General features: G+C 34.4%; 1 protein-coding gene across 5 annotated transcripts in view; it reads right to left on the reverse strand.

Annotated features, from left to right (window-relative positions):
* LOC134682962 (LIM domain only protein 3-like) overlaps positions 1–20,682 on the reverse strand; it is a 102,986-nt gene that overhangs the window by 38,275 nt on the left and 44,029 nt on the right. For all 5 annotated transcript variants that reach the window (XM_063541912.1, XM_063541917.1, XM_063541913.1 and 2 more), the window contains one exon: positions 15,644–15,682. In XM_063541912.1, the coding sequence (XP_063397982.1) occupies positions 15,644–15,682 (39 nt within the window). The remainder of the gene's footprint in view (positions 1–15,643; positions 15,683–20,682) is intronic.

The raw sequence follows: 20,682 nt of genomic DNA on the forward strand, positions 1-20,682 counted from the left end.
TCATCATTAGAAGATTTCACAACATGATAAAACTAATCATTTCTTTAATAATTTATAACTGAACAAACTATACAGAAGGGATAGATGTTTTAATCTTTTAATTTTCTATTATCTTGAACAATTCATTTCTAAATTATTCATACATAGAATTCAAATACTAACAATTTGGTAAATATTTTTGTGTTATTAATAATATATATGCAGATATGTTTTATCTAAAATATTCTTTCTGTTAAAAAGAATGACATGTCACAGTCAAACTAAGGGAGATAACTCCAAATACCTACAAACAAATTACAAAATTATCTCCCCTTATCAAAATGTTTCATTGGATTTGACTTAACATATTTACTGAAAATAAATAATACCAGTCAATGCTCTTAAATTTCCATCTTTGGGTAAATTGACATGCAATTTCATTTTTTTTCAACTACAAGTTCCGTAACTGGTGAACAGTGTTCGATCAAGACTGGGCAATGCTTCCATTACATGTAAACTCTAATATAGTCACGTTGGATGGTATATTTACTCATGGAACTATTACTAAAGGACCATAATTTAATCCCAGTGGGTTTGTACAATGATAAGTGGTCCTTATAGTTGCTATTCAGGACCAGTTTAGGCTATGGTAAATTGTTTTAAAATTGAGAAAAAAAAAGGAAATTAAAGCCTTTTAAGGTTTAAAATATGATTAGTTTAGCATAGCAGGACAACCTTTGAGAAACTGTAGTCTTATTTTAGAGCAGGATCAAACTGTAATGTTATTCCAGAAAAAAAAGGCAGTCAGTGCCGTATGGTGTGAAAGTATTAACTAGCTTATATCAGTTTTTATTGGTTTATACAGGAAGAATCTGGATTATCGTATTGAAAACATTTTTACTAAAATGGTCCAAACTAGAAATTCTATCATCACAAATAACCTTTACAAGGGTATTGACCCTCTTTTGAATAGTCACTTGCTCTATTTTAAGAGTCAGAGTAAATAATGTTTGGTAAGAGATTGACATTATAAAAGAAAGACAAGGTTGACATCTGACATCTCCTGAAATATTGATATTAATAAAAGAAGGAGAAAATACAGAGGTCGTGGCCTATAGTGTTCTTTATCAGGAAGCTAGAACATACAGAGTGGCCTATAGTATCCTTTATCTGGAAGCTAGAACATACAGAGTGGCCTATAGTGTCCTTTATCTGGAAGCTAGAACATACAGAGTGGCCTATTATAAGTGTCCTTTATCTGGAAGCAAGAACATACAGAGTGGCCTATAGTGTCCTTTATCTGGAAGCTAGAACATACAGAGTGGCCTATAGTGTCCTTTATCTGGAAGCTAGAACATACAGAGTGGCCTATAGTGTTCTTTATCTGGAAGCTAGAACATACAGAGTGGCCTATAGTGTCCTTTATCTGGAAGCTAGAACATACAGAGTGGCCTATAGTGTCCTTTATCTATCTGGAAGCTAGAACATACAGAGTGGCCTATTATAAGTGTCCTTTATCTGGAAGCTAGAACATACAGAGTGGCCTATAGTGTCCTTTATCTGGAAGCTAGAACATACAGAGTGGCCTATAGTGTCCTTTATCTGGAAGCTAGAACATACAGAGTGGCCTAAAGTGTCCTTTATCTGGAAGCTAGAACATACAGAGTGGCCTATAGTGTCCTTTATCTGGAAGCTAGAACATACAGAGTGGCCTATAGTGTCCTTTATCTGGAAGCTAGAACATACAGAGTGGCCTATAGTGTCCTTTATCTGGAAGCTAGAACATACAGAGTGGCCTATAGTGTCCTTTATCTGGAAGCTAGAACATACAGAGTGGCCTATAGTGTCCTTTATCTGGAAGCTAGAACATACAGAGTGGCCTATAGTGTCCTTTATCTGGAAGCTAGAACATACAGAGTGGCCTATAGTGTCCTTTATCTGGAAGCTAAAACATACAGAGTGGCCTATAGTGTCCTTTATCTGGACACTAGAAGATACAGAGTGGCATAATAGTGTCCTTTATCTGGAAGCTACAAAATACAGAGGTCTTGGCCTATAGTGTCCTTTGATTACTTTTAGTGTAGAGCTGGAAGATAGAGATTGGTCAATTCCAAGAAGTCAAATGTCCACGAACAAACATAAATGAATCCACAGTATCTGAAGATTGACCCCAACATCACCTGAACTTTAACCTTTGTTCAGTTTTAAAGCATGAAGGAGAGGGTATTTATCTGAAGATTGACCCAAACATGGGTTACAAAATCAGTTGACTTTAGATCACACAGCAAGGTCTCAAAAGCTTCAGTATGAGAACTTGAAAGCTACACTCAACTAAATAAGCCATAAACTAACACAACACCAAAAAAATAAACAATTGTCAATGAAAAATTGAATCTGTCTCTAAACATTATACCTTGAGTATATCAGAGAATGCTGTCATAATTTATAAGAAGAAAGGCAAACTCAGATAGGAAAGGACATTCAAACTGATAAGAAAAAAATAAAAAAGTAAAAAATAAACTGACAATGGCATGGCAAGAAAAGACAAAGACCTGATTACCAAAAAACAGAACAAAAAAGACAAAATAGAAAACTAAAGACTGCAGAGCAACACAAACCCCACAAAAAACAGATTTTTTTTTCTCAGGTGCTCTGGAAAGGAACATGATATCCTGCTCCACATGTGCTACTTAAGTCCAGTTGCCCATGCAAAAGTACAAATCCAGTAGCTCACATTTGGGGAAAAGAAGACAGGATTACTGGTTACAAAATTGGATTTTATGTGTTATCATCTAGGAAACAGAAATTCCATAACAGTCAACCAACTTGCGATCACTGATGGTGTCTGTGAAATTTACAACTTCACCACTTTGAATTCTATAGTATGCACCCCTTAACCTATCATTTTGCCTAGTAATATTGAAGAAGGCCCATAAGAATAACCAAATGAACCAGACAATATTGAATAAACTGCAACAATCTTTTAATTTAATTGATATGCGCTTCTTGGTTACCTAAATTTTATAAGTGCAAGTGCTTTGATTAACATATTTTTTTTAAGATTCTTATGAAATTAGTTAACTTCTGCCTTACAGCCTTAGTGCCTTACACTAAAACACATTTAGATGAAATCAAAATAAATGATCTTTATCTTATGAAACAGTTGATGAGAGTAGCTGTAAATTACAACAAAATGATAGATGCCCTTAAATTCTAATTTATCGGAAAAGTCTTATAACTGCCTGCTTTATCTTACAATCTTAAAGAAATATTGCAAAAATCTTCATCAGAGAATGTTTGTTCAAGAAATGAAGATGATAATTATCTTGTAAATTTGACAAATATAATCTGTGCCACTTCAAACATTCTTGTGACATTGATCAATCTGAGTTAACAAGGTCCTTGATTAAATAATCAAACATCTTGCTTCTTCCTTCTTTGGCTAAGAAACTGATAAATTGAAACTTTACATTGAACATAAAATGCTTCAAATATAATCATAAAAGTATGATTGATCAATTATTGTTGCTTAATTTATAGTGGATTTTTTTTCATAAATAAATGTTGAGAACACATAAATTAGACAGAACCCAACAACGAAAAGACATCAAGTCTTAAACAGTACGGAGTATAGATAGGTGTCTATACAATAGATAACCTCTAAATAGTTCATAGCAAGTTGTGAGGTTGATAAACAAAAAAATGACATCTTACTTCTCCAAATGATATAGGACATTAACATATGATATAAGACAATCACTTATGAGTTTCCTTTCTTGGGACAGACAGATGGTTAAACTAAAAAAGTCTATCATCCCTTTTTGAGTGCTTATTTACAAAATAAAAACATGTTACATTACATTTAAAAAAATAAATATCTTATATTTTTAAACAAATTAAAGTCATTAAAAACTAACCTTCCATAACTTAACAATAATCTGTTTTTACTGTAAAACTTCAATGTGTTCTTACAGTGACTGATCTTCAGGTCAAGACAAACCGTTTTGTTACAATGACATCATTTTAAAGTATCAAATTATTTTATTATTATCAAACCTTTTTTACAATAATTGTGACCTTCATTATCTCCTGTTTTATATCTTCTTTTTATGAGTTATTAAATTATCTATCATAAAAATAAATAGTTTAGTGCAATTCAATACATTTCTATCCACAGTATCTCTCATCATTAGAAGATTTCACAACATGATAAAACTAATCATTTCTTTAATAATTTATAACTGAACAAACTAGACAGAAGGGATAGATGTTTTAATCTTTTAATTTTCTATTATCTTGAACAATTCATTTCTAAATTATTCATACATAGAATTCAAACACTAACAATTTGGTAAATATTTTTTGTGTTATTAATAATATATATGCAGATATGTTTTATCTAAAATATTCTTTCTGTTAAAAAGAATGACATGTCACAGTCAAACTGAGGGAGATAACTCCAAATACCTACAAGAAATTACAAAGTTATCTCCCCTTATCAAAATGTTTCATTGGATTTGACTTCACACATTTCCTGAAAATAAATAATACCAGTCAATGCACTTAAATTTCCATCTTTGTGTAAATTGACATGCAATCTCATTTTTTTTCAAATATAATTTCTGTTACTGGTGAACTGTTCGATCAAGAGGGTTGCTTCCATTACTTATAAACTCTTAGTCAAAATGGTTGGTATAATTACTCATGAAACTATTACTAGTGGACCATAATTTAATCCTAGTGGGTTTGTACAATGATAAGTGGTCCTTATAGTTGCTATTCAGGACCATTTTAGGCTATGGTAAATTGTTTTTAAATTGGGAAAAAAAGGAAATTAAAGCCTTTTAGGGTTTAAAATATGATTAGTTTAACATAGCAGTACAATTTTCCTTTGAGAAACTGTAGTCTTATTTCAGAGCAGGATCAAACTGTAATGTTATTCCAGAAAAAAAGGCAGTCAGTGGTTAGTACCCTATGGTGTGAAGTATTTACTAACTTTTATTGGTTTTTATTGGTTTATACAGGAAGAATCTGGATTATCGTATTGAAAACATTTAAAATGGTCCAACCTAGAAATTCTATCATCACAAATAACCTTTACAAGGGTATTGACCCTCTTTTGAATAGTCACTTGCTCTATTTTAAGAGTCAGAGTAAATAATGTTTGGTAAGAGATTGACATTATAAAAGAAAGACAAGGTTGACATCTGACATGTCCTGTAATATTGATATTAATAAAAGAAGGAGAAAATACAGAGGTCCTGGCCTATAGTGTTCTTTATCTGGAAGCTAGAACATACAGGGTGGCCTATAGTGTCCTTTATCTGGAAGCTAGAACATGCAGGGTGGCCTATAGTGTTCTTTATCTGGAAGCTAGAACATGCAGGGTGGCCTATAGTGTCCTTTATCTGGAAGCTAGAACATACATAGTGGCCTATAGTGTTCTTTATCTGGAAGCTAGAACATGCAGGGTGGCCTATAGTGTCCTTTATCTGGAAGCTAGAACATACATAGTGGCCTATAGTGTTCTTTATCTGAAAGCTAGAACATACAGGGTGGCCTATAGTGTTCTTTATCTGGAAGCTAGAACATACAGGGTGGCCTATAGTGTCCTTTATCTGGAAGCTAGAACATACAGGGTGGCCTATAGTGTCCTTTATCTGGAAGCTAGAACATACAGGGTGGCCTATAGTGTTCTTTATCTGGAAGCTAGAACATACAGGGTGGCCTATAGTGTTCTTTATCTGGAAGCTAGAACATACAGGGTGGCCTATAGTGTTCTTTATCTGAAAGCTAGAACATACAGGGTGGCCTATAGTGTTCTTTATCTGGAAGCTAGAACATGCAGGGTGGCCTATAGTGTTCTTTATCTGGAAGCTAGAACATGCAGGGTGGCCTATAGTGTTCTTTATCTGGAAGCTAGAACATGCAGGGGGGCCTATAGTGTTCTTTATCTGGAAGCTAGAACATGCAGGGTGGCCTATAGTGTTCTTTATCTGGAAGCTAGAACATGCAGGGTGGCCTATAGTGTTCTTTATCTGGAAGCTAGAACATGCAGGGTGGCCTATAGTGTTCTTTATCTGGAAGCTAAAACATACAGGGTGGCCTATAGTGTTCTTTATCTGGAAGCTAGAACATGCAGGGTGGCCTATAGTGTCCTTTATCTGGAAGCTAGAACATACATAGTGGCCTATAGTGTTCTTTATCTGAAAGCTAGAACATACAGGGTGGCCTATAGTGTTCTTTATCTGGAAGCTAGAACATACAGGGTGGCCTATAGTGTTCTTTATCTGAAAGCTAGAACATACAGGGTGGCCTATAGTGTTCTTTATCTGGAAGCTAGAACATACAGGGTGGCCTATAGTGTTCTTTATCTGGAAGCTAGAACATGCAGGGTGGCCTATAGTGTCCTTTATCTGGAAGCTAGAACATACATAGTGGCCTATAGTGTTCTTTATCTGGAAGCTAGAACATACAGGGTGGCCTATAGTGTCCTTTATCTGGAAGCTAGAACATACAGGGTGGCCTATAGTGTCCTTTATCTGGAAGCTAGAACATGCAGGGTGGCCTATAGTGTTCTTTATCTGGAAGCTAGAACATACAGGGTGGCCTATAGTGTCCTTTATCTGGAAGCTAGAACATACAGGGTGGCCTATAGTGTTCTTTATCTGGAAGCTAGAACATACAGGGTGGCCTATAGTGTCCTTTATCTGGAAGCTAGAACATACAGGGTGGCCTATAGTGTCCTTTATCTGGAAGCTAGAACATACAGAGTGGCCTATAGTGTCCTTTATCTGGAAGCTAGAACATACAGGGTGGCCTATAGTGTCCTTTATCTGGAAGCTAGAACATGCAGGGTGGCCTATAGTGTTCTTTATCTGGAAGCTAGAACATGCAGGGTGGCCTATAGTGTTCTTTATCTGAAAGCTAGAACATACAGGGTGGCCTATAGTGTTCTTTATCTGGAAGCTAGAACATACAGGGTGGCCTATAGTGTTCTTTATCTGGAAGCTAGAACATGCAGGGTGGCCTATAGTGTTCTTTATCTGGAAGCTAGAACATACAGGGTGGCCTATAGTGTTCTTTATCTGGAAGCTAGAACATACAGGGTGGCCTATAGTGTTCTTTATCTGGAAGCTAGAACATGCAGGGTGGCCTATAGTGTCCTTTATCTGGAAGCTAGAACATACATAGTGGCCTATAGTGTTCTTTATCTGGAAGCTAGAACATACAGGGTGGCCTATAGTGTCCTTTATCTGGAAGCTAGAACATACAGGGTGGCCTATAGTGTCCTTTATCTGGAAGCTAGAACATGCAGGGTGGCCTATAGTGTTCTTTATCTGGAAGCTAGAACATACAGGGTGGCCTATAGTGTCCTTTATCTGGAAGCTAGAACATACAGGGTGGCCTATAGTGTTCTTTATCTGGAAGCTAGAACATACAGGGTGGCCTATAGTGTCCTTTATCTGGAAGCTAGAACATACAGGGTGGCCTATAGTGTCCTTTATCTGGAAGCTAGAACATACAGAGTGGCCTCGAGTGTCCTTTATCTGGAAGCTAGAACATACAGGGTGGCCTATAGTGTCCTTTATCTGGAAGCTAGAACATACAGGGTGGCCTATAGTGTTCTTTATCTGGAAGCTAGAACATACAGGGTGGCCTATAGTGTCCTTTATCTGGAAGCTAGAACATACAGGGTGGCCTATAGTGTCCTTTATCTGGAAGCTAGAACATGCAGGGTGGCCTATAGTGTTCTTTATCTGGAAGCTAGAACATACAGGGTGGCCTATAGTGTTCTTTATCTGGAAGCTAGAACATACAGGGTGGCCTATAGTGTCCTTTATCTGGAAGCTAGAACATACAGGGTGGCCTATAGTGTTCTTTATCTGGAAGCTAGAACATACAGGGTGGCCTATAGTGTCCTTTATCTGGAAGCTAGAAGATACAGTCAGTGGCCTATAGTGTCCTTTATCTGGAAGCTAGAAGATACAGTCAGTGGCCTATAAAGTCCTTTATCTGGAAGCTAGAACATACAGGGTGGCCTATAGTGTCCTTTATCTGGAAGCTAGAACATACAGGGTGGCCTATAGTGTCCTTTATCTGGAAGCTAGAACATACAGAGTGGCCTATAGTGTCCTTTATCTGAAAGCTAGAACATGCAGAGTGGCCTATAGTGTCCTTAACTGGAAGCTAGAAGATACAGTCAGTGGCCTAAAGTGTCCTTTAACTGGAAGCTAGAACATACATAGTGGCCTATAGTGTCTTTTGATGACTTTTACTGTAGAGCTGGAAGATAAGAGATTGGTAAATTCCAAGAAGTCAAATGTCCATGAACATAAACGAATCCACAGTATCTGAAGATTGACCCCAACATCACCTGAACTTTAACCTTTGTTCAGTTTTAAAGCATGAAGGAGAGGGTATTTATCTAAAGATCGACCCAAACATCACCTGAACTTTAACCTTTGTCAAGTTTTAAAGCATGAGGGAGAGGGTATCTGTCTGAAGATTGACCCAAACATCACTTGAACTTTAACCTTTGTTCAGTTTTAAAATAGGAATAACAGGGTATTTATCTGAGTATTGAATCAGTCAGATTATCAGTGATGATTGTTATAATTTTGGTTGTATAATGTAGTAACTTTAAGGTTTGTGTGATATTTCAGTGTTTCTACCCTCTATAATATCCCTATATTTTATATTCATTTTCATTTTGAAAGTAATATACGTAATGGATGCCTGACAGATTCATCACATTAAATGGTGTTTCACAAACTTCAGGACGGTGTTATACCCTTAATTGGCTTCTATAATTGAAGCGACTGAGCTAGCCTCCGCATCCAATTATTGGTTAGATATACCATGAGCTGTAATCCTAACCTTCTCTGCTCTTTTTCAATTAGATATTAGACCATTTTAATCATTCACATGGTAGCACATGAAACGATGGCCATAGCCTTTTGCAATATATAAAATTACATATTTGTTTTGGTGCTTTCTTAAGACGATGAAAGTTAAAAGAATTGATTAACGTACAGACTGATGAGCTCTATTGTCAAGGTGGCGCTGAGGGGTGTTAATAGACAGATGGGGGTCGTGATAAGGGGCAGGCAACTCTAGCTAATCAATGTTATCTAAAACAATTGGCAGATTCTTCATTCTAAAACAATCAATCAGAATTGTGTTTGTCAATATACATTCCTATTAACTCTATCCAATTATCAAACTTTCCCATTGAAAAAGAAATACAAAAGAAAATAGCTAATTGAGGGATCAAACCCTCATCACATCATGAAGAGCAGGATAATTTTCTCTAAATTGGTTCCGTTCATCAAAAAGATAAATCTATGGACCAGGACTTGTATTCTTCTATTTCTTAACTAGATATTGACAATTTCATCAAGTGTTAAGTTTTCCTAATACATTTTACATATCGTATTTGTTCTGAAAGCTAACTTAGGGAATTGTTATTATTGAATAATATCGCTTGGTTAAAAGGTGATGCATACTGAATATAAATATACAAATTTTCTTTCTTCTTTTTTATTTTATAAATAAGCGGCATATTATACTGAAGTAGAACGATACAGTCAAAATATTTTACGGCAAAAAATAACAAATTAAATTTTTTCCACCCAAATTGGTTTAACAAATAAACATGCACTTAAAAGCAATTCCATCTAATGAATTTTTGACTGCATTATTCAGGACTTAATGGAATTTGAGCAGGTTATACTGACACAATTATTATCTGCTGGAATAACGTTCTGTAGATTTATGTTTATTTCTACTGGACCTCCAGAATTACCTATAGTATGGAAGGTATTTAATGTTAACATGTAATTTTGAACTATCACTGGGCCTTGTATACCTGACGATGCAGAATTAGTTTTGCTCATTATTGAAGGCCATGCAACCTGTAGTTGTTACCTTCTATGCCATTTGGTTTCTGGTGGAGAGTTGTCTCATTGACAATTTTTCCACATCTTCTGAGTCAGGCCAGCTTTGCATGTCCATTCCATAGCACTTATAGGTCAGTCTGTGACCTTTGGTTAGACATTTTATTGTGTTTTGTTTAATACAGGAAGAATTGATTAGACCTCTAGATTTCTTATTAAAATTTGTATATCTCACTACTGTTTAATTTGGTCACACCTAGAAGTTCTGTCGTCACAGATGACCTTTACCAGATTATTGACCACTACTTCTGAATAGTCACTTGACCAAGAAAATAATGTCTGGTCAGAGATAAAAAGGGCTGACCAGAACAATGTCCTTTACTGATAAATAGATGAAAAATAACTACTTAAATTTTTCTTTAACAGCCCAAGGTTTCTATATGAAACTTTCCCAACCAATCTCATTGGAACACATACCACATCTCCTTTATTTTTATTGTTATGTTACAAAGCTTCAACAATTATAGAACTTCTGAAACTATTCATTATGGACTTAAATAATTTGTCAGCTATATACACATCCATAAATTTTACAACTTGTTTCCAAAAATAAAAAATCTGCTAAATCAATATATGTTTTTTCATGATGTATTTCCTATTCAAATATGAATCTCTTGAGAAATCAGATTAACTATTGGTACTGATTAACATTGTATCTGTATAAACACAAGCAGTTCAACTACGATCGTTACCATAGGCCATTCCTATCAAGCAATCAAAACTCTTCTGGTTATTTGTGTTGGTAGGTTACTGTCTCATTTAGAGGTTACTCACATGCCACCTTGCATTCATTTACCATTTTTGGCAAGTAAGTTACAATAACTGTTGCAAAACTGTGATGAAGGTACAAATTGTTACTAAATCCATGTGAAGTGAAATATATTTTTATTCACATTGAACATCTAATTGTATGATTTGGACAAAACAAACTGGTTGTGATCAAGTTCTTTTCAATTTTTGAAGTGAAACTGTTCAAAATACTTGAAAGTGAATGAAAATTACAAACGGATAAAAATTGATTGCATTGTCCAGTCTTTGTGAAAAAGTTTTTTGGGAACTAGAAAAAATTACCGGTGTTATCATGCGACCTGCAATAATGAAAACATGAAAAGAATAACTGAAAAGAATAACGGGCAGACAGAGTGATAGACAGAAAACAAGATGGACAACAGAATACTATTACACAATCATTGTTGATTGGCATATAAAAACTAGAGCATTAACTTTCTTTATCTAAAATGTCAGCATTAAAATATTTTCACATCCCTATAATAACTTTTGGAACATCAAAAACACATTACAGATGCCCAAACTGTATTGTTTTTGCCTAAAAAGATTACAGCAACTTCTTTGTATAAAGTTAAAACACCCTGATGATCTACAATTGTCACTGGGAAGCTTTGAAAGGCTAACTATAGTCTGCTGTGATGGTAATTATAGCGGGAAATAACATTTAAATGATTTAAAGAATTAAATCACAGAAAATTACAATTCTACGGAACCCTTCTCGTCGTAATTACATATGGTAAATAAATTTACAATTGTTTTTATCAGGGAAAATTAATCTATCAGTAAATTGATTTCTTGTGTTCTTTATAATAATATTAAGTATGTAACGGGACTATAGGGTGTTTTCCTAATTCTAGTAATATGCTTTGTGATCAGCACACATAAGTGGAAAGTCAAATTTGTTGAAATGATAACTCTGTTAGCTGTATTTCATTAACATCAATCTCTACAATAGCTGTGAAGTTTAACAACTTGAAAAAGCAGTTTTCTTCCCCATAAGTATCAAACTATTTTCCATGTTTTAATTAAATTTATTTTCACCACTTATGACATTAAGACAAAACACATACAAATGCTCAGGTGTTATAATCAAATATAAATCCAAATATGGCAATTGAATAATTTAGCTGTTAGATACAATGCTATAAATGCATGAACAATGATAGATTAGATAGCCTTCCCCAAATCATTGGTAGTTATTTTTAAAATGTATTCATTATTCCTGGACAGTTAATGACCTCTGCATGTTAACTATCTTGACCTCAAGATATCTTTTTCTTTATTGTGTTACTAAGGGGCTCATTGACTCATACCCACATCTACAGTCATTTATATTGGATCTTAGTTATTATTAAACAGAAAATGTTATTTTACAGATGAATCCCCTCTTTAAATTTTTAGCTATAAATTTCAAACTAAATTTCTCAGAACTTCGCTCATATTTGATGTTAGAGTACATGTACATTGTGTGACATGATGCTTCTGAATGGTTCTAGACTAGGGAAATTATTAACACTTCACTTAGTACAGAATATCAACACTGCACCCTACTACAGCATAATACGATCTAAATTACAAAACAATTTAGTAGATCGCTGACACTACCCATTCAGCTTACTCATTATACCAGAAAGAATTGGATCTTAAATTTAACTCATTGCTATGAATACTTAATTACAAACCAGAATGAAAAATATTTACGAAAGGAAGAAGTTTATAAAACAAAATGACTCCTAGTTGGAGATATCCATTTCAATCAAAGCTAATTTAATAAGATAGACTTAAGGCTGGAAAAGGCAATCTCTTCTAATAAAGGAACGAGCTGACTTCTAATACATTCCTTTATTTAAACCAATGATATATGTATCAGCAGCAATCGTAATGCAGAGAAAATTAGCAGTTTAACGGAGTAATGATGCCGATTTCATTATAGGTCTGTCACTTCTTATATGTTTAGTCAACTTATTTAAAACCTAAACCAAAGCCAAATCACACGACGCTTTCGTTAATAATTACTGCCCCTGTCAATGGCTGGACGTTAGATTTCTAACGTTTGAATGACCTTCGTAATGGGTGAAGTGAAATAAATCAAATGTTTCTGTTTTTGTAAAACACAGGAACATTTACATATTAATGTAATTGTCCATTTTTTCCGTTAGAATTCCATATTGTTTGTTTATCCCTCTGACATGATTCAGACTAAACCTTCCATTTCCTAACATTGTTAATATGCATCCAAAAATCACAAACGCATTTTATCAGTTGATATGTGGTATTTACAATACGTCAGTGAGACAATTAGTTCTACTCAAATAGGAAATTAACAAACATTTCTGCTATCTCCCCAATCCTGAAAATCTCCCACAAATGAGTAAATTTACACTGAAATTAGAATGTTACCACCTTTTGATACCAACCTTAATATTATGGAATGGATTTTGATCTATGTCTGATACATAGACATCAGGATGCCAGTTTAGGTTGAAGGTGAATATTTCACATTTGCAATTAAAAAACCAATCTAGAAAATGGTAACAGATTAATCCCTCTCTCTTATTTAACTTCAAATAAAAAAAGAGAAAGGTACTTGATTGTATTGACCAGACAATTAGTTCAACAAAGTAAATAATGAGGTTATGACAAGACAGACGGAAAAGACTTAGAATCAGTAGTTTGTTTCAAGACAGCAAAAAAAAATCTCAAGTGCTACTCGGAGTGAGTTTGTTTGAACAGAGAGAATTAGTTAAAATAGAATTAATCACAGGCATATAAAGATTATAGTCTGTTTTTAGGTATCTCATTTGCTTTTGCATGTAAAAATTAGGGGCCTGAGCTGAAGCACGCCTCCTGGTACAGGATTTTCTTGCTCTATAATAAAGACCCATTGGTAGCCTTTGGCTGTTTTATGATCTTTCACTCAGGTCAGGTGTTGTCTCTTTGACACATTCCCAATTTACATCCTCAATTTTATATGTATAAAATGTCTGTTCATCAACATACAAATGGTAAACTTATCATTGTGATACTCTCAAGTTTAGTTTTTTACCTTGATTTGTACCCTGTAAATGGTCTAAATGGCTTTGCTAAATTTGAACAGCTTTAAAAATACTGTTTCTTCCAATCTAATAATAGATTACTGAACTTTTGTAGAGAGAAAACAAATAGACCCTATTACAAATAGATTAAGCATAAAGAATTTATATAACTGCTTCCATCATAAGCTCATAATGAACTTGGAATCTACGGAGTAATAAATACAAAGATTTTTCCTGAAAACTTAACAGCACAACTAGGGTATTTCAGCATCCTTATTCTATATTAACTAGATACTTTACAAACCGAGTATGGTTATAATACTGTAAACCAACTTATGTTTGGGAGCAATTTATTTTTATAACTTTGCTAGCGAAAAAAACACAAATATAAATTGTTGCGAAAATTGTTAAAGTTGAATCTTTCCTAATTAATCTAACTTCATTAACTAAATTTGAAGAAATTAATTGGCTGCAAAGTGGGCTAGAAAGAGCTAAACGCGACATAAAGTATCCGTGAAAATAAGTTGGTTGACAGTATGTATATATAAAATGTTTTTGTTTTTCAGTTCTGCATACAAAACGTGTAAGAATCAAGACACCTTTTAAATGATTTTATAACACTTCAGTGTTCTTTCAATGTCAATTAAAATTGTGTGACAGCTTTCATCATGCCACATCTTACATCTTAGTTTGCAATAAAAGTGTTCTGTTAAACACTTAAAATGTGTGAGTCTTCCAAACACTTTGTCACCTATTGTTTCCAAATAATATATATGCATAAAGGGGGATCAAAGTCTGATTTTTTGGTATGGGAAACCACAGGAATTAATCATATCATTAATTCCAATTGAATGTGAACATTACTTCGAAGTATTTGAAAGTTCAAGGTGATAGTTTTAAATAACTTTTTCAAGGAGTTGCAGTTTAATATAAAAAAGAAGATGTGGTATGATTGCCAATCGATGAGACAACTCTCCACAAGAAACCAAAATGACACACAAATCAACAACTATAGGTCACTGTACAGCCTTTAACAATGAGCAAAGCCCATACTGTATAGTCACTGATATAAGTAGTTGTTCTAGACAATAAAGTGTCCCTAAATATCAAATGACTCTACCCCAAATCTAATTGAATATGAGCTTTCTTTCGTGCAAAGGAACATTGTGTTCAAGTTTCATAAGGATCAGTCTAATATTGGCTTATGGTAAAAACAAATCTGCAAATAACCAATTATATGACTATTACCACCAAATATGATTGTCCTTCTCAAGAAGGTGTTACTGAATTTATACAATTTACCGTAATATAATTCATCAACTTATCAACAAAACATAATTATAAAGTTGAAAAAACTTCCATTTCTTCATTGATTCTACAGTAATTTTAGTAAAGGTAGTTATATGTGAAAGGACTTTGAGATGAAATTTCTCAATAAAAAGTATGCAGAAAGGATTTTCCACATTTTGTATACTGAAAAGACTTAGGGTGTATTATATACAAAAAAAAAGTCTATTTTTAATTATTTTTCAGACGGAAATGTTCAAAGACTTTTTTTAATATATTTCATATATGTCAAAACTAAAAGGCATTTACACAAACAAAAACTTAATAAAAAGTTCTGCCATTTCTCTATCTGTGAAATATTGTGGCTTTTTTTCACTTGCCATTTTAATTATTAATTAAATAATACAGTAATTCTGAGAAAAACTTTGATAAAAAGGTTATAAGTTAAGAACATGCATGCAAAATTTTGATTTGCAACATATAAATGTTTTAAAAAAAACCTGAATAAACTATCAAATAAAATGTCATATGGTACAAATATTTTTTTTTATAAAAAGCTTAATAATTCAAATAATAAAATAAATATGAACTTACCAGAATTATCTACCTGAAGTTCAGTTTCTGTCATCTCTCCTGAAATAACCAATCAAATTCACTCGTTAAAAAAACTTTTCAAAAGTATGAACAATATTGTAGATAATCTGTCTATTGAATTACAATATCTCTCTATAAGATATATATCTAGAAATTTAATTGTTTTTACTGTCAAATACAAAGGAAGTTTCACTTTTCAAATATGCTGTATCTATTGAAGTCTATTTTCTCTTTGCTACATTTATAAAACATGCAGTATAAAATCAATAAAAAGTTTTGACAAGAAAGAGATGTATCACCTGCAATCGGCCTGTGGGCTGGGTTTGGTGATCAGTAATTAATCAGGTGATTGGCTCTGTCAGGTAGGGGTGTGACAATAACGGTAAAATTCATGATCATATCTGAGATTTCTAACTTTTTATGAGGAAAATAAATTCATGAAATTATTGAAGCAATATACCGTTTGATAATTTTATAACTTTTTCATCACCTGTAACGATCATTATAATTTCTTCTTTAATTTCAACAATATCAAATTCTTCATTTGGAAAATTGCATGCTAATTTGAAACTTCAGTTTTTTAGCTATAAAAATACAAATGTATCAAAAAAGAAAAATTCTATGAACCATAACTGATAACTTGATAATGAGGTCCAATGACGATTTTAACAAAAAACAACTAATATATCTCATACATCCAGGGTCCAATCCGTGTTTTAACCATAATGAATATGTATATAAATGTTTTAACTTTCACTTACACTTAATTAACACGATCCAAGAAAATGAGGTCAAGGCCAGATAAACCAAATTGGAAATACAACTCATTCCCTGAATGCTTATAAAATTGAGAATGGAAATGAGGAATGTGTCAAAGAGACAACAACCCAACCATAGAAAAAACAACAGCAGAAGGTCACCAACAGGTCTTCAATGTAGTGAGAAATTCCCGCACCGTCTTCAATGTAGCGAGAAATTCCCGCACCGGGAGGCATCCTTCAGCTGGTACTTTATAAATGTTTTGGATTTCAAATTGAGCTTGTTTAGTCAGCTTTATTTGGTTGGATGTTTTTTTCTGGTTTGTATCAATCGGATGAGTTAATTTTTAAGCCCTTTTCAAATAATATTTATAGTTAGTTCTTATGTTGTGCTGTACCAGGTTAGGGGAGGGTTGAGCACTGTCACAAAGTTAAGGAGTTGTCTTTGGTTCATGTCTGTCACAAAGTTAAGGAGTTGTCTTTGGTTCATGTCTGTCACAAAGTTAAGGAGTTGTCTTTGGTTCATGTCTGTCACGAAGTTAAGGAGTTGTCTTTGGTTCATGTCTGTCACAAAGTTAAGAAGTTGTCTTTGGTTCATGTCTGTCACAAAGTTAAGGAGTTGTCTTTGGTTCATGTCTGTCTGTCACAAAATTAAGGAGTTGTCTTTGGTTAATGACTGTCACAAAGTTAAGAAGTTGTCTTTGGTTCATGTCTGTCACAAAGTTAAGGAGTTGTCTTTGGTTCATGTCTGTCACAAAGTTAAGAAGTTGTCTTTGGTTCATGTCTGTCACAAAGTTAAGGAGTTGTCTTTGGTTCATGTCTGTCACAAAGTTAAGGAGTTGTCTTTGGTTCATGTCTGTCACAAAGTTAAGGAGTTGTCTTTGGTTCATGTCTGTCACAAAGTTAAGGAGTTGTCTTTGGTTCATGTCTGTCACAAAGTTAAGGAGTTGTCTTTGGTTCATGTCTGTCACAAAGTTAAGGAGTTGTCTTTGGTTCATGTCTGTCACGAAGTTAAGGAGTTGTCTTTGGTTCATGTCTGTCACAAAGTTAAGAAGTTGTCTTTGGTTCATGTCTGTCACAAAGTTAAGGAGTTGTCTTTGGTTCATGTCTGTCACAAAGTTAAGGAGTTGTCTTTGGTTCATGTCTGTCACAAAGTTAAGGAGTTGTCTTTGGTTCATGTCTGTCACAAAGTTAAGGAGTTGTCTTTGGTTCATGTCTGTCACAAAGTTAAGGAGTTGTCTTTGGTTCATGTCTGTCACAAAGTTTAGGAGTTGTCTTTGGTTCATGTCTGTCACAAAGTTAAGGAGTTGTCTTTGGTTCATGTCAGTCACAAAGTTAAGGAGTTGTCTTTGGTTCATGTCTGTCACAAAGTTAAGGAGTTGTCTTTGGTTCATGTCTGTCACAAAGTTAAGGAGATGTCTTTGGTTCATGTCTGTCACAAAGTTAAGGAGTTGTCTTTGGTTCATGTCTGTCACAAAGTTAAGGAGTTGTTTTTGGTTCATGTCTGTCACAAAGTTAAGGAGTTGTCTTTGGTTCATGTCTGTCACGAAGTTAAGGAGTTGTCTTTGGTTCATGTCTGTCACAAAGTTAAGAAGTTGTCTTTGGTTCATGTCTGTCACAAAGTTAAGGAGTTGTCTTTGGTTCATGTCTGTCACGAAGTTAAGGAGTTGTCTTTGGTTCATGTCTGTCACAAAGTTAAGAAGTTGTCTTTGGTTCATGTCTGTCACAAAGTTAAGGAGTTGTCTTTGGTTCATGTCTGTCACATTTAGGTTAGGGGAGGGTTGAGCACTGTCACACAGTAAAGGAGTTGTCTATGGTTCATGTCTGTCACATTTAGGTTAGGGGAGGGTTGATCACTGTCACAAAGTTAAGAAGTTGTCTTTGGTTCATGTCCGTCACAAAAGTAAGGAGTTGTCTTTGGTTCATGTCTGTCACAAAAGTAAGGAGTTGTCTTTGGTTCATGTCTGTCACATTTAGGTTAGGGGAGGGTTGAGCACTGTCACAAAGTTAAGGAATTGTCTTTGGTTCATGTCTGTCATAAAGTTAAGGAGTTGTCTTTGGTTCATGTCTGTCACAAAGTAAAGGAGTTGTCTTTGGTTCATGTCTGTCACATTTAGGTTAGGGGAGGGTTGAGCACTGTCATAAAGTAAAGGAGTTGTCTTTGGTTCATGTCTGTCACAAAGTTAAGGAGTTGTCTTTGGTTCATGTCTGTCACAAAGTTAAGGAATTGTCTTTGGTTCATGTCTGTCACAAAGTTAAGGAGTTGTCTTTGGTTCATGTCTGTCACAAAGTTAAGGAGTTGTCTTTGGTTCATGTCTGTCACAAAGTTAAGAAGTTGTCTTTGGTTCATGTCTGTCACAAAGTTAAGAAGTTGTCTTTGGTTCATGTCTGTCCCAAAGTTAAGGAGTTGTCTTTGGTTCATGTCTGTCACAAAGTTAAGGAATTGTCTTTGGTTCATGTCTGTCACAAAGTTAAGGAGTTGTCTTTGGTTCATGTCTGTCACAAAGTTAAGGAGTTGTCTTTGGTTCATGTCTGTCACAAAGTTAAGAAGTTGTCTTTGGTTCATGTCTGTCCCAAAGTTAAGAAGTTGTCTTTGGTTCATGTCTGTCACAAAGTAAAGGAGTTGTCTTTGGTTCATGTCTGTCCCAAAGTTAAGGAGTTGTCTTTGGTTCATGTCTGTCCCAAAGTTAAGGAGTTGTCTTTGGTTCATGTCTGTCCCAAAGTTAAGGAGTTGTCTTTGGTTCATGTCTGTCACAAAGTAAAGGAGTTGTCTTTGGTTCATGTCTGTCACAAAGTTAAGGAGTTGTCTTTGGTTCATGTCTGTCACAAAGTTAAGAAGTTGTCTTTGGTTCATGTCTGTCCCAAAGTTAAGGAGTTGTCTTTGGTTCATGTCTGTCACAAAGTAAAGGAGTTGTCTTTGGTTCATGTCTGTCACAAAGTTAAGGAGTTGTCTTTGGTTCATGTCTGTCACAAAGTTAAGGAGTTGTCTTTGGTTCATGTCTGTCACAAAGTTAAGGAGTTGTCTTTGGTTCATGTCTGTCACAAAGTAAAGGAGTTGTCTTTGGTTCATGTCTGTCACAAAGTTAAGGAGTTGTCTTTGGTTCATGTCTGTCACAAAGTTAAGAAGTTGTCTTTGGTTCATGTCTGTCACAAAGTTCAGGAGTTGTCTTTGGTTCATGTCTGTCACAAAGTTAAGAAGTTGTCTTTGGTTCATGTCTGTCACAAAGTTAAGGAGTTGTCTTTGGTTCATGTCTGTCACAAAGTTAAGGAGTTGTCTTTGGTTCATGTCTGTCACAAAGTTAAGGAGTTGTCTTTGGTTCATGTCTGTCACATTTGGGTTAGAGGAGGGTTGAGCACTGTCACAAAGTTCAGGAGTTGTCTTTGGTTCATGTCTGTCACATTTGTTTTTTTTGTAAATTATTTTGCTATAAATTAGGCCATTGAAGTTTTCTCAATTGAATTGTTTCATATTTTTCATGTCTGAGGGCCTATTATAGCCAACTATAATGGGCCCTTCCAGTTAATATCTGCTAAAGGGAGATGGATGGTCCTTTCTGAGGGGTGTAAAATTTATACATCTTAGGGGTGATTTTTTTTTTTCATCTGACAGGTAAACTTCTACGTAAAAAACTTCTGAGGGTCTTAGCAGCAGTAAATATTTAAAATGATCACATCTTAGGTTTTCCAAAAATGCCTATGTCAGATATGATGGGTGCTTTGAAATGTAGACAGTTTCGTATCATGCATTATCTGGTATAGTTTTTTAAAATTCTGATGGGTACAATCCTTGCAGTGAAAAAATCTGATAGGTCATTGTTTTCCATGAAAGCCCATCCACCCAACATGAACAGGAACTCTTCATCTGATAGTAGTTTTTCATGATGATTTTTTTCTGATGAGTATAAAAAAAAAATCTCCCCATCCATCCCCTGTAACCTGTCAGAAATTAACTGGAATGGCTCAATGTATTGGGTTTTCTCACTGTTGAAGGTCATACTGAAGCCCATAATTGCTTAATTTACTTCATTTGACCTTTGGTTGATTTTGATTTTTTATACTATTAAGATGCAAAACAAATATTAGATAATTCTTATTTATAGAAGACAAGAAAGACTTCAATGAAATATGTTTTCTATCCAAGGTCATTTGGATGAACAGATGGATTCCAGAGGTTACTTGGCCTGTTTGACCTTTGGTGTAGTAGATAACAACATTTAAGTCTGTCACATGTAAAAAGAACAGAGAGAAAATAATTCTTAATCTTAATTCTCTCGGAGAATG

The sequence above is a fragment of the Mytilus trossulus genome, chromosome 9 (assembly GCF_036588685.1).
Source record: "Mytilus trossulus isolate FHL-02 chromosome 9, PNRI_Mtr1.1.1.hap1, whole genome shotgun sequence".
NCBI lineage: Eukaryota > Metazoa > Mollusca > Bivalvia > Mytilida > Mytilidae > Mytilus > Mytilus trossulus.